At 52.7% G+C, this 14501-nt stretch overlaps 1 protein-coding gene across 1 annotated transcript in view; it reads right to left on the minus strand.

The window, feature by feature from the left end:
• Nucleotides 1–2134: 2134 nt before the first annotated feature.
• Nucleotides 2135–14501, minus strand: part of MYO18A (myosin XVIIIA) — a 120928-nt gene continuing 108561 nt past the window's right edge. Inside the window, 4 exon segments of the mRNA XM_049789422.1 lie at nucleotides 2135–2827; nucleotides 10444–10566; nucleotides 13332–13376; nucleotides 14079–14218. Of these exon segments, the coding sequence (XP_049645379.1) occupies nucleotides 2683–2827; nucleotides 10444–10566; nucleotides 13332–13376; nucleotides 14079–14218 (453 nt within the window). The 3' untranslated portion in view covers nucleotides 2135–2682.

Genomic DNA, 14501 nt, shown 5'->3' on the forward strand with positions numbered 1-14501 from the left:
ATTGCTCAAGGTTTGTTCCATGCATGCTCAGGGGATCATGCAGTGCCAGGGATCGAACCCAGGCTTCTCCCATGTAAAGTATGTACTCAGTCCTTAGAGCTATCTCCCTAATCCAAAACACAAGTTTTGTTTAAAAAGTTATCTTTATGGGTCTGGAGCGATAGTGCAATAGTAGAGCGTTTGCCTTACACACAGCTAATCCAGGACAGACCTGGGTTCAATCCCTGGTGTCCCATTTGGTCCTTCAAGACAGGAGTGATTTCTGAGTGCATAGCCAGGAATAACCCTTGAGCATCAGCAAATGTGGTCCCCCCAAAAAAAAACAGTTATCTTTATGGGTCCGGAGTGATAGCACAGTGGTAGGGCATTTGCCTTGCATGCAGCCAATACAGGACGGACCCCAGTTCGATCCCTGACATCCCATATAGTCCCCCAAGCCTGCCAGGAATGTTTTCTGAGTGCAGAACCAGGAGTAACCCCTGAGTGCCGCTGGGTGTGACCCAAAAACCAAAAAGAAAAAAAGTTATTGTTAGGGCTGGGGCTATTAGTTCAGTAGTGAGGCGTGGCTCTTATATATATGAGGCTCTGGGTTGGAACCCCACACTGGTACCACACCCCAAAAATGGTCACTTCTGAAATGAGTAAAATCAACAGTAAATTTTGTAAAATAAATAAATAAATAAAAATAAAATAAAATAAGAAAGGGTCAGCATCCCTCAAAACACAAGGACCAGAGAGATAGTACATAGGTGGAATAAGTGCCTTGAATGCGGCCAGCTCAGGTTGATCTCCTGCATCCTAAATGATTCTCTGAGCACCATCAGAAATAATTCCTGAGTGCAGAGCCAGGAGTAATCCCTGACTGTGACTAATGATCCAGTGACTGGTGAGATTTTGTAATCAAAGGGAACTCAAGTCCCAGGCGTGAAACCAGTGGAGGATAAAGTCCTGCCAACCAGTCTTTAACCCAGACTCTTCAAGATAAAAGATGGCTGTGTCTTCCCTAGATAATCTTGTTTTTTTTTTTTTTGTTGTTGTTATTGTTTTTGGGTCACACCCAGTAGCGCTCAGAGGTTACTCCTGGCTCTACGCTCAGAAATCGCTCCTGGCAGGCTCAGGGGACAATATGGGATGCCGGGATTCAAACCACTGTCCTTCTGCATGCAAAGTAAATTCTCTACCTCCATGCTATCTCTCTGGCCTCTAGATAATCTTCTTGTTCCTTGTCTTCTGCCTGCCAGGACTGCCAAGGTGCTCTGCATGGCCTAGGTTCATGTAGGATAGTATAGAGACCAGGGTGCCCCCCTCCCAATACTTGATTCTGATCACTACCAGCACCCTGGACTTCACCTGGACCTGAAGGAACAGGCAGAAGACAGGCAGAGCCAGGAGAAAAAGGACATTTATTTTCATACATCCGGGAAACAGGGACACGAGCACAGCCCAATGAGTATAAACCAAGTGCAGGAGTGGGACCAGGCACTGCCCTTGGGCCCCCAAGTCTGGTGGTAGGGGATGACTAGGGTTGGAGACAGGGCCTTCAGGCCACATACTGTCAGGTCTGGGATAAGTGGTGTGGGGTGCTGGGGTTGGGGGCTTGGGAGAAAAAAATGACACAGGCTCAGGACACAGGGAGAAAACGCATGTCTCACACACGCGTGCTAACCGAACCTCTATCTTGAGTCTTTCAGGTCATGGCCCTGTGGCCCTGCCCCTCCTTAGGGCAGGAAGGCAGTGCTTGGATAAGTCCTGATCAGCATAGCAGGGACGGGTTTACTCTTAAATAGCTCATTGCACTTAGCACACTGATGAGACGAAGAGGGGTGGGGGCTGGAGCTCTGGGTGGTGAGTGAGCACCCCTCTCTATGTGGTTGTATTCAACCCAAAGCCAGAAGCACCTGAAGCCCCTTCCCCATGCTCCTTAAGAACAGGATCCCGGGGCCGGGTAGGTGGCGCTGGAGGTAAGGTGTCTGCCTTGCAAGCGCTAGCCAAGGAAGGACCGCGGTTCGATCCCCCGGCGTCCCATATGGTCCCCCCAAGCCAGGGGCGATTTCTGAGCACATAGCCAGGAGTAACCCCTGAGCGTCAAACGGGTGTGGCCCAAAAACCAAAAAAAAAAAAAAAAAAAAAGAACAGGATCCCATTCTCTGAAGCATGGAGCTAGAGATGAGGTTGCCCCGTGTCCCTCCCAGCCCCACCACCCCATGCAGCTGCGATGGAGAGGTTGGATATTTAAGTTAAAAAGTAAAAAGACAGCAGGCACTGAGAAGAGAAAGCCTTTGCCCCAAGTCAGCCGGGGGACTGTGGTGCCCACATTCCCCCCATATGGACCCAGCAACCTAGAATGTCCCAGTAGGCAACCAGTCCTCGGTCCCTGAGCAGGGGGCTGAGATGAGGTCAACTTACTGGCTCCGTGCAGGGCCACACCACCCACTGCTGGCCTCAGTGGCCCAAGGGAAAAGCTGCGAGTGGTAATCCAGAGGCAAAAGGAGCAAAAGTTCTTTCAAGAAACTCCTCTTGTCCTCTCCACCACCCTCACTGCCTCCATGTGGAGATATCAGACACCTGGAAGAGGGTCAGTGTCTCCCAGGCAACTCAGCAGTCAACCTCTGCACCCCATTGTTGGGAGAGGCAGGTGGCACAGTTGCCGAGGGCTAGATGAGTGTGGATCTTGCCCCTGGGCTATGCGTGGGTCTCTGTGGGTTTTGCCTCTGTGTCGCTGTCACTCAGATAGTTGTGGGTGTAGCGGGACCTGGAGGTGCCATCCAGAGGGTCATGCTCGTCGTCGGACCGGTCAGGAGCAGGGGACTTCCAGTTGCTGGTGGGGCTGCAGAGAGAAGAAAAAGGCCATGAGGAAAAGCTGAACCCAGCCTGCAGTGATAAGGCCTTGGGTCCTGGGCAGCCCCCTACCTGACCACACCTGGTCACAGTGTGTCCTGCAAGCCCAAAATGGAAAGGCAAAACCTCCACAGCCTTCCTAAAGAGACCCAGTGGTAAGAGACAGGAGTGCCCTATTCTGTTTGGGGGTTACATCCAGTGATGTTCAGGGCTTACTCTTGGTTCTGTGCTCAGGGATCATTGCTGGTGATGCTCAGGGGACCATATGTGATGCCAGGTATCAAACCTGTGTGCAAAGCAAGGAAGTGCCCAGAGGTGCAAAAAGGAGTTTTGGGTCACCCACAATTCTGAATGAATAATCTAAGGAGATCCCTTGGTTTACTTGCTCTCTCAAAGTTCTCTCTCCAAACCCAAAGAGAAAGAAACTGGGTTTCCTCAATAGAAACTCATTCTGAGCTTTCCCAAGGAGGATTCTACTCCCAGCACATTTTATGGGCAGCAACTCGGCGATGGGGATGAGGTTCCATTCCACAGTAGCCTTGACAGTACCTGCTGTACTATTATTACTACAACCCCAGGAGCAGCCTAGTATTTTGTTTTTAGTTTTGAACCACAACCAGCAGTACTCAGGGGTTACTCCTGTTCTGCACTCCTCAGGAATCATTCCTGGCAGTGGTTGGGGGACTATAGGAGATTTTGGGCATCAAATATGAGTCAGCATTGTGCAAGGCAACATATTTTACCCACTATACAATGGCTCTAGCTCCAAGCATCCCATTTTGACTAACGCTTTGAACACTCCCAGGAAAATCACGCTGCATAGCCACAGATTGGACTGACATGGCCTAATCATCTGAGTTCATAGTGTGCTTCCAGGGACATAATTCACTAGCTCTTGGATAGGACCCAGACCTCTGTATTTTCAACTCCTGCCCCAGAAGGTCAGAGGCAGGCAAGTTTGGTGGCCACAGTGACTCAGGCTGGAGCTCATCAAGGACAACTTGTCCCAGGAAACGTGGCAATTCCTTTCAAGGAGTGGTTCTCCCTGCCCACCTTCAGCCTCTGTCCTCATCAGAACTCCTTGGACCATGGCACCACCTACTCCCAAGAAATGGAGATTCAAAAGTGGGAGCTGGAAGACATGGCGTTCACCACTACAAAGAGCTTCCAGTGACCTCCCACCAGACATGAAGTAGGACTGAGTCCTGGAGGCAGTTGCTCATGGCATTAAGCAGGGATGGAGCTCCCTTGCCAGCTTCTTTCTTTCCTTCCTTCTCCACAGCCAGTGAGCAGCCTTCCTGGCCCCTCCTATCTCGCTGCCAGACCCTAAAAGCACTCAGAGGGGCAAAAAAGGAGTTCTGGGTCACTTCCAATTCTGAATGAATAATCTAAGGAGAGCTTTTCGTTTATTTGCCCACTCAAATTTCTCTCTCCATACCCAAAGAGAAAGAAAATGGGTTTCCCCAAAAAAACCTATTTGGAGCTTTCCCAAGGATTTTACTCCTAGCAATTTTTGTGGGGACAAGTAGGCACTGGAAATGAGGTTCCATTCGACAGTAGCCCTGAGGACCAGCTCAAGGAAGGGGATCAGAGGGGTCGGCCTCTTGCCCACACTCACATGGCCACTGATGTACCATGAACCTGCAGTTCCGGACACAGTCCTTTGCTCACTTTACCAGCCCTCTAGGATTGATTGGGTGAACAAGGGGAAAGCTAGAACAAACCAGAACCCTCCTTGCCTGGGTGAATGCCCAGGGGTTCTTTAAGGGGAGGGATCTCTCTCCCTCTCTTTTCTCTCTCTCCAGGGAGAAGGAAGCGCCTGATAGAAAACATGTTCAATTTGCAAAATGGTCCAGGAGTGGGCCAGTCTGGTTAATAGTTATCACATTTCTCATGAATGAATTACCATTTTTAAAGGAATCAGAATAGCACAAAACACATTTAATACAAACTACACTGAACATAAATGAGTCTTACTTTGATGGGCCAAAGGCACTTAAGGACTCTGAGGTGTCTTCGGGATGGAATTATAAAACTCGCTGATGACTATACAACAGAGGGAAAAAAAATGAGGTGCTTTTTGCTTTGTGCTTGATTGAATTCTAAATTAGCGGGAACCTGGTCTTATTTTCATATTTTAGATAAGCCTTCTGGGGGTTAAGGTTTGCTCTTTGGCAAAGGGAAGGACAGTGGGAGCGTTCTGTGGACAGAGGGATGCAAGATAGATGCCAGGGCTGGGGCCCAGGGTATGCTGAGTGGCAGTTCCACCCTCCTTTCCATTCTCATCTCTCCCTTGATAGATCTATTGCCCCACACAGTCCCTGCCTGTTAGGCAGACACCTGGATTTCCACATATCTCCACTCAGAGACTGGCCCAGCTGCAGAGCCACTAGGGAGGTGATCATTGGCATGTCCCCACTTCTCTGCAGGGCTGCCAGCTCCCCTGCTTCTGTCTTGGGTGCTCTTTAGCCAACCTCCTTGGTGGCATCTATTGCCACAGCTGTCAGCCAGCCAGCAACAGCAGGCGCTTACCCTGTTTCCCCAGAGCAAGAGTCTGGGCCGTCAATTTGAACATTTTAACCAAATTGTTTAAAAAGCTTTTCTCCCCATAAGCCAGTGTTTCCTGCTCAACGCTGTCACAAACAATTTGGTACACAAGCTAATTCCCGCAGGGGGAGCCCAGGGTGGGGCTCCTTCCCCTGATTTTACTGTAGACTGTCGACATATTCGCTCTCCCTGTTTGCCTCCTGAATTCTGGCCCCCTCGCCAGATGGGAAGCTGAACCCTGCCCCGCTGTCCCCACTACTGGCAGCATATCTGCCCAAAGCCTGCCAAGGCCACCTCCACCTCCCTCCCCTGGCCCTTGTCTTGCCAGCTGCATATCGTTGGCTTGCCTTGGGCTTGGTGCCCACTCTACCCGCAGCAAATGTGATCCTCTTCGAGGTGGTGGTTGTATTCAGTTTCAGGACTGCTCCTGCCTTCCTGCTTGACAAAAGGAACTACCTGGAGAAGAAACTGGCCTCATGGATTTCAGTGCTTATGCTTTGAGGGCTAAGGGTACCCATGGGCTGAGAGCCCTGGGGTCTAAGATCCACCAGTTGCTGCCCTGCCTGGATCCATGATTCCTGCTTCAAGTGGTGGTGTTGGGAGGCGCAAAGGTCAGACAGGTCTGATGCAATGTTTTAAAGTTGCCCCGCGCCCAGGAAGAACTCCCTACTCCACAGAACACAGCATTCCGTTGGGCAAGAGGCAAAAGAGGGAGATACAATATTGTGACTCCTGTCTGTTGGCATCATAGGACTCTTGGCCCTTCCTGGTGTGATAGAAGACACCCTGCTCTTCCAGAGTTCCCAGTCACCACCTGCCACTTGGGGAAGGTGAGAGAGCTGGGAGGAGCCCAAGGGCTTAGGAATGGGAGTGGGACAGAAACCTGCTCCCTTTCCAACCCCTCAACTCCCATCAGTCCCCTCCAAAGAATTGCCAGAGGCCTGAACAACAAGTTCTTGTCTTCAAAGCATAGCTGCTTCCTGTTGGTCCAACCAAACCCAAGTCAGAGCCCCGTTGTTCGTGGATCCAGCACACAAGCATGCTACAGGTGTGTGTTAGTTCATGCATCGAGGAAACAAGCCAGGGCCCCAGGGGGCTGCTCTGTGGTCAGACCTCCTGGAAGGCAGCAAGCTTGCTGGGGAGGGCACGGCTGAAAACAGCTTTGCAGGCCCAGGGTGATGCAAATGTCACCACCCACCAGGGAAACTGCCAACAATGGGATTCCAGTGAGTCAGTCTTTGCTTTTCTTCCAAGGTGGGGTGTGGGCATGAAGGTCCTCCTTGCCAGCTCCCTCTCCCCTCTCCTCCCCATGGGGAGAAGGCTGGTGGAGGCAGGAGAGCCAGGAGGGGGCTGTCACTCAGCAGCTGCTAATTTCTATTCATTAAAATGTCTCAAGATGAGCAAAGACAGATGACGCCCATGAGGGGGCTGCAGGTGGGAGGGTGGCAGGCATCTCAGGGTCTGCCTCAGGGGCGGGGCTGAGGGGCTGCAGACCCAGGAGCCTCACCTCATCCAAGCCTGAAGTCTCTGCCTGGCAGGATGTTGGCTTTACTGGGACAGAGCAATAGGAAAGGGTCAGGGATGCTGCTGGCCACTGCTGTACCAGCCTAACCTGGGGGTTGGCTGAAGCGTTTCCCAGGCTAGCCTGTGGGGTCCTGAGCAAAAGCTCCTGTGTGGGTGCCGCCGGGTGCCCATCGACAGTGAGGATCCCAGCTTGCTGAGTAGACCCATTCATATTCTGGCATGATCACTTCCAGCCTATAGGACCTTGGCAAGTGATGTCACTGCCCAGCACTCAGCCAGATATTCTCTTCTGTAAAATGGGGCTAACCAATCACCTGCTTGAGAGTTAGCATGAGGACAGTTGGATAAAAATGAGGGAAATATCTAGTGGGGTTCCTGGCTCGGTAAGAGGGAGCAATGATTCCATCACAAGTGAGTTCAACTAACTGAGCTGAGAAAGACTAGCCCGCTGGGGTAGCTCTCTGAGGTGGCTGGGAAGCTCTGTGGGGCTTCCACAGAGGACTGTGGGGAAATCAGTGATGCTGGGAGGGATGGATATGTTAGTTCACACCAAGTAGCACACGCCATGCTGCTGTCCACGCCAGGTGCCACCTACTGCACTAGTCGCTCTCGGGCCGGTACAGGTACCGCATCATCAGGCTGTCCACCTCTTTCTTGCGCTTCTTCTCCTCCTTCCGAGACGGCCGACGCTGTTGGTCCGGCTCCTCACCGTCGGCAGCTGGTGGCCCCTTCTTCACGCTCGAGCGGCTGTGGCCCGAGACAGTGGAAGCGCTGGACGCTGACGAAGAGGATTCCGACTCGGTCTCGGTTTTCTTTCTTCTTGACTTGGACTTCTTTTTGCTCTTTCGGGAGCGCCCCTTCTTCCGCCGCCGCCTGTGTTCTGAGCAGTCTTCAGAGCTGGAGCTGGAGCTGGAACTGGAGCTAGAGCTGGAGCGGCTCCTTCTCTTGCTCCGGCTCTTGTGGCGTCTGTGGGACAGAGAGACATCGGCGGCAGAGGCAGAGCGGCGGATGACGGTGGCTCGTTCTAGGGGTTCCAGTTGGGTGCTCCGGGAACTTTGAAGGCTCCTGCGGTCCTCCTCATCCTCCTCAGAGTCGGGCGTCAGGCGGCTCCGCTGGAATGAGCTGGGTCTGTAGCTCAAGACCTCATTGATGGCAGCCTCCAGGTCTGGGTCGAGGTAAGAGCGTTGGCTGGCAGAACGGGTGCTGGACCCGGGAGGCTCCGGGGCAGAGGCTGGGACACGGGGCTGGGGTGGGACGGAGAGACTGCGGGCCAGCGACGATGGGTGGCTATACTGTGAGTGGGCCTCACTCAGGGCCACACTGGCACCATCATCCCACTCGTCCAGGTAGCTCCGGCCCAGGGACAGGTGGGAATTGGGGCTTTCCTCACCTAGGACAGAGGCCTGGCCTAGTGATGGACTGAAGGTCCGAGACAAGCTGTCAAGACGGGAGGCACTCCTCCGGGAACTGGGAGAGCTCGAGAGGGAGAAGCTCATGGAAGAGCGAGCCCCGTCCTCCCCAGAGCCCTGCCGAGTTGCAGATGAGGCCCGGCTGACGGGCGCTGAGACAGTAGAGGCCCGGTCCATGTCAGAACCCCACCGCTGCTTCTCCAGCGCCCGGCTGGCTCGGCTCCCACGCCCAGACAGAACGGAGCTGACCTCATCCATCTCCTGGGGTTTCCTGGCTGGGCTCAGCTCTTCTCTGGGGCCTGAGCGGGCTTTCCTGGGGGGCCTCTCTGGGGATGCTGCCCGTTCGCTCAGGGTGGTAAAGAGCGAATCCTCGTCCCCTGTGCCCCCGATGGAGTCCTTCAGAGTGAGCCGTCGCCGGTAGCTCAGGGAGCTGAGCGCTGAGGCTGGCCTCTCCTCCAGCCCCTTGGCCTCCTTCCCCAGGGTAGCCAGGGAGGCTCTGAGGGGTGGAGAGAACCCACAGGTTAGGGGCAGCACCGAGATCGCGAGGGAGAGAGAGAGAAAGAGAGGAACAAGTGTTAAGCCTGGAGAACAGAGACCCAGGGAGGGGAGGAGAAAGGAGGAATCGGCAGCAGCCGGGCAAGGTGGCAGCGAGAGCTTCTGAGGAAATGAAGCAAAATAATTTGCGTCGGTGAAAATAGCTTCATGGAGAATGTCATGTAAATTAGACTATTGTTCTATTTCATCACTTTTCCCCCCTCTAAAACGTTTAGTTCAATTTATTTCATTGTCAACTACCTGGAGCTCCATGTGGCTTGGAGCAGAGCAGCACTGGGGTGGGAAAGGCAGCATTACGGGCAATATCAAGATGTGGTTTGGCCAAATAAATTAAACCAAGGGGGTGGGACTGGAGGCTGTGACTAGGGGCTGCACTTGGGAAGGAGCCCTGGGGGGGGGGGGGGTTGGCAATGAAAATTTTTTCTGACCAGCTCCCCCACATTGCTTTGTGGGGGCATGAGTCTGAGTTGGGAGAACTAAGGATGAGGGAAGCAGCAGGGAAGGGGCTACAGAAGGGGAGGAACAGGGCTGAAGAGCTGTTTGCACATTAGGCCCTCCTTTCTTTCTTTCTTTTTTTTTTTTTTTTGGTTTTTTGGGCCACACCCGGCGGTACTCAGGGGTTACTTCTGGCTGTCTGCTCAGAAATAGCTCCTGGCAGGCACGGGGGACTATATGGGACACCGGGATTCGAACCAACCACCTTTGGTCCTGGATTGGCTGCTTGCAAGGCAAACGCCGCTGTGCTATCTCTCCGGGCCCAGGCCCTCCTTTCTGTCATTTTTGTTGCTTTTGTTTTTTTTTTTTTTTTTTTGGGGGGGAGGGGAGACACCTGGCAATGCACAGGAGGTTAGTCCTAGCTCTGCACTCAGGAATCACTCCTGGCATGTTCAGGGAATGTTGAGGATTGAACCCAGGTCGGCTGCATATGCGGCAAGTTCTCTACCTGCTGTGCTGTCATTACAGTCCCTCCCTCTGTCATTTCTTTTTTTGTTTTGTTTTGTTTTTGGGTCACACCTAGTGGTGCTCAGGGGTTATATTCCTGGCTCCATGCTCAGAAGTCACTCCTGGCAGGCTCAGGGGACCATATGGGATGCCGGAAACCTAACCCAGGTTCATCCTGGGTTGGTCACATGCAAGGCAAATGCCCTACCACTGTGTTATTTCTCTGGCCCTCCCTCTGTCATTTCTACAGACCTCAAGAACCCTTAGCGGATCCAGGCTGTCCCTGTCTTCAGTGTGGGATAGTGAGTCCCTGGTGTGTGTGTGTGTGTGTGTGTGTGTGTGTGTGTGTGTGTGTGTGTGTGTGTGTGTGATCATTCTGGTTTAAATTCCAAAGTCTCAAGCAGCTCTGTTAAAATGGGGATGAAGCAAAACCTACACCGACGCAAAGCCCTAACCTGGGAGGAGACACGTCTTGGAACAATTTGGTGGTTCACACCCTCACTCTGAACACAGAGACCTCCTGGGCCAGGGGAATGTTTTGCCCATCACACACATGTCAGGCACAAGACACAGGGGTCTGTCCCCTGGGATCAGGCTGCTGCTCACCCAGCTCACGGCTCTCACTTACCTGGAACTCTTCAGGCTGCCATCATCAGAAGCAGCTTTGGAAGATCCCTTGTTTTTCGACAGCCACGACTTGACCCCATCAACCCGGTCTTCTAGCTCCAAGTCCACATCTGAGTCACCCTCGCTGTGGGATGAGGAGCACAAAGGTAGGCATGGCAGAGATGGCAGCAAGTGGGTCTGCATGGGGTGTGTGTGAGGTTGCATGCACATCCGTGAGTCAGGGAGGCGAAGAGAGGTTAAACAATGCACCCCATTCACCAGGACCCCTTCCCGCCTCAGCAGGCCACACTCTGGTAAAGTCAGTCACTTAGAAGGCTACAAGGGGTACCAGGCACCCCTCAACCCCCACTTTCTGGGACAGGCAGCTGTTTGATCAACCAATTGGACAAGAATGACAGAGAAAAAAAGGCCTCATGAGCTGGAATCTCCCATCATCCTACAACTTCCCTGGCATTAGAAAAGGAGGGGCAAGTGGCACTTCCTTGGGTCCTGGCAACAATTCTGGCAGCACTTGGCACCCTGGGGACACAGAGGAGTCCAGGATGTCGCCAGCAAACCTTTGGTTCTGCTGGTTGCGCTTCATTGCTCAGGCAGCGCCACGCTGGCAGGAGACCCCAAGGAGACAGTCTGAGTTAGAGTCATGGAGACCCCTTCCCTAAGCAGTGGGGATGCAGTTTCTATATGAGAATGCTTTGAAAATTCTGCAAGATGTCTGCTTGCCACACTCCCCTGCTACTGATATGCTCAGATTTCTCCTTGACATAAATTCCCTTTCATCTGTGTCAACAGGAACAGCCCCGATCCTGAATCATGTTCTTGAATAAATAGTCACATAGCCATGCGTGTGTGTACATGCTACACGCACACACGTCCACACACACACACACTCAGAGCCACGAGATTCTCTTCTGGGGATTGTGAGAGAACATGACTCGTGGGGAGGGGAATAAAGAGGCAGACTTTATGGGCTTCCACAAAATACAGAATTATAACAAAGACGAGGTTGGCTGATGCCACGGGTAAACAGGAGTTTAGCAGACAGCTCCACAACTGCTAATGCAAACCCTTGCCTGTCCAAGCCTGGCAGATTTACTATGGTGGATGGGCCCCATGGAACGCCAATACCAGCTGATTTATACACCCATGCAAAAAACCTCCTTCTCTAGCTTCAGAGCCTGTAATTTATCACCCCTGTTCATAACCATATTGATTGCCTTTAGAAAGGAGGTGCTGTATGCATCGCAAAATCTATGTCTACATGTTAAAAGCGTTTCTGTATAAATCTCCCTTAATACTGTGCTGTTTACTGCTTTCATTAAGGTTATGGCAATAACAACTGTATCTCTAAGTAAATCGAAACATTATTTTTCTGCCCGCCTTAGCACGGCTCGCTCGATAACTTGGAGCCGGGGCCAGAGCTGCTGAGGAAGGAGCCATACCACCTCTCTGTCATCGCCAGGAACCCAGCAAGGACGGTACGCCTCCACGCGCCTGCACGGTGTACTCCGGGGTGTGGGTGCCGTGTGTGCATGCGCGCCTGGCAATGGCTTGGAATATGATCTTAAATGCGCATTTTATCAGCCCTGGAAGCTCCTACAGCTCAAGGATGGCAGGGCTGGAACACACAGGGGACAGATGGTTGTGGGCCCAGAATACGAATTTCCTTCTTACATTCACAGCGGCAAATGGGTTGAGAAGCTGGCCTGTCTGCCCTCGCCTTCCCTTCGGTTTCCAGCATATAGATGATGTTTGGGTTCCTTTCCTTAAATAATCAGCCCCGTAAACAAACTCCAGGGGCAGGCAGGCTCAGGGGGCAGTTGAAATTTTAAATGGTCGGAATTAAACCTCGTGTCAAATACAATTTATGTCCAGGCTCGTGTGCTATTAGTTAACTGGGAGCCGAATCGCGGGGGAACAAACAAACGGAGACAGAACGGCGGGGGATATTAATTGTGTGTGACAACTGGGCTCCAGCGGCCCTCTATCACTGTTATACACTATTACATTTATCATTAGCTCTCACAGAGTCCTGTGCACTGCCACCACCCCATCTGGGCCGGGGGAGGAGGCCTGCCTGGCATGAGAGTGTTTGTGTGTGTATGTGTGTGTGGGAGGGGCAGCACCCAACTCTCAACGCTGGCCTCCTGCCGCTAAGAAACAGCCCTGGTCAAATTGGTGGCGGTGGTGGCATCCGCATCTATACCTGCATATCTGCAGCCCCTGCCCAGTTTCCCCAAGAAACAAGAGGGAGAGAGAGGATGATGATTGGGCTTCTGCCCCAGCTCCCTGGGTCCAAGGTGCTGCAGGGAGCAGAATAAACACATCTGGCGAGTTCCCTTCCCTGGCACGATTAAGAACTGCCTGATGCTCTCTGCAAATGAGGAACTGACAGAGGGACCTCATCATCTCCCCACACCGCTGCTTTAAAAATAGCCCCCACCCACCCCACCTTTATCTCCAGCTACCAGCCCCAGAGGCGAAGCATGGGGACACATCTGCTTCAAAGACACCCCTCCATCCCCGAATTATAAGAACTACACCAGGGGCCGGCTTGGCACTTGCAAGAGGAGAAAGCTGGAGCTCAGGAGCAGACTGTGGGTGCCCTGGAATGCAACAGAGCCTTCCTTTCTGATGGACCCCCTCCTGCCACTGTAGAGGTGAGGGCAGCTGAGGGCACAACTCCCTGGCACCTGTCCTCTCCATCAAATATTGGGGTGGCCTACTGCCCTGCCTCCCTCTGACAGAATCAGCCTTGTTAGTGTGAGACTAGCTGTAGGGGCAGGCTGTGGGGCCACGTGCGCATGCAGCAGGGCCGTGGGGGAGCCCAGAGTTAGGGGCGGTTAGACAACACGCCAGGAGAGACAAGAGCAAAAGCGCTCCGATCCTCACGGTTTATTCTTTCTTTTCTGATATTTTGTCACCATGTCCTGCAAACTGGAAACAGAAAGAAAATGGTGGGCAAGGGGACAGATGAAGACAGAAAAAACTGTGGGTGAACCACCAATAGAGCACATGGCTTCCCTGAGCAGAAGGCTCTGTTGGCTAAGACTGGAGTGTAGGACGGGGTATTGTCCTCAAAGGAACAATCTTTGCCTTACCCTAATCAAGCAGGCATCCTGGGCAGCACAGGCTAGGGTCCCAGCCCTCAAGTAGGCAGGAATGGGAGTAGGGGGAGTGTCTGCCCTGGGCAGCCATGGATGTCTCTCCAGGTTCTGAACCTACATCTGCTCTAGTGGTCTCCTGGCTTCCTCTGAGAGAGACTACAAATCTCTCTCTCTCTCTCTGGTTCCTCAGCCATTTCCTGGGTGGGTTTTATGAGAGGAAATCTCCAGCACAGTAACGAGGCACCACAGCCCTTAAATCTCTGCTGTCCCTGGAGTAGGGCAGGCACCATCGGAAATGCAGCTAAATGGGGAAATAGCTCATCTTGAACAGACAGAGCTGGCGAGCCAGGTCCCCGGGAGGGGCAATCGTACCTAGGTGGTCTCTAGCTGTTCCAGAGTGGGATCTGACAACAAGGATGGAGATAATTGGTGGTTCACTGAAGGGGACACAGAGGTGGCAGTTGTTCTAGCTGGTAGTCAGTTCAGAGAGCCTCCGAGTGACCTCCAGAAGCATTAGTGGGGTTCACCTCACCTGTTAATGAGGTCCTCATTCTCATCACTCTCCATCTCATCCTCGATGGCGGCCTGCAGGTCCCCAATGCGCTTGAACGCCAGCTTGAGATCGGCCTGCAGGCTCTGGTTAGCAGCCTCCAGACTTTCCAGATCCATCTCCTAGGAGGGAGAGAGGGCAATGCAGGTCACAGCGGGGCTAGACTCCTACTAGTCACCTCAAGAAAAGCCTGATGCTCTCTGGCTCTCCTGAGCAACCGGGAGTGACATGGGAGCAGCTAGCAACCTGCAGAGGTTTTTGCCTTGGGACTGATTGCTGGGCAGGTGGGGTTTGGCCTTGCTTAACAGAAACTCTGTAACATGGAGCCCCACTCAGCCCTTAGAACTCCTTTGCCTGTCTTTATCTGACTTCCTCCTTTTGAGTCTCTATAAACTATAGCTTCTG

This window comes from Suncus etruscus, chromosome 1, assembly GCF_024139225.1.
Source record: "Suncus etruscus isolate mSunEtr1 chromosome 1, mSunEtr1.pri.cur, whole genome shotgun sequence".
Taxonomy (NCBI): domain Eukaryota; kingdom Metazoa; phylum Chordata; class Mammalia; order Eulipotyphla; family Soricidae; genus Suncus; species Suncus etruscus.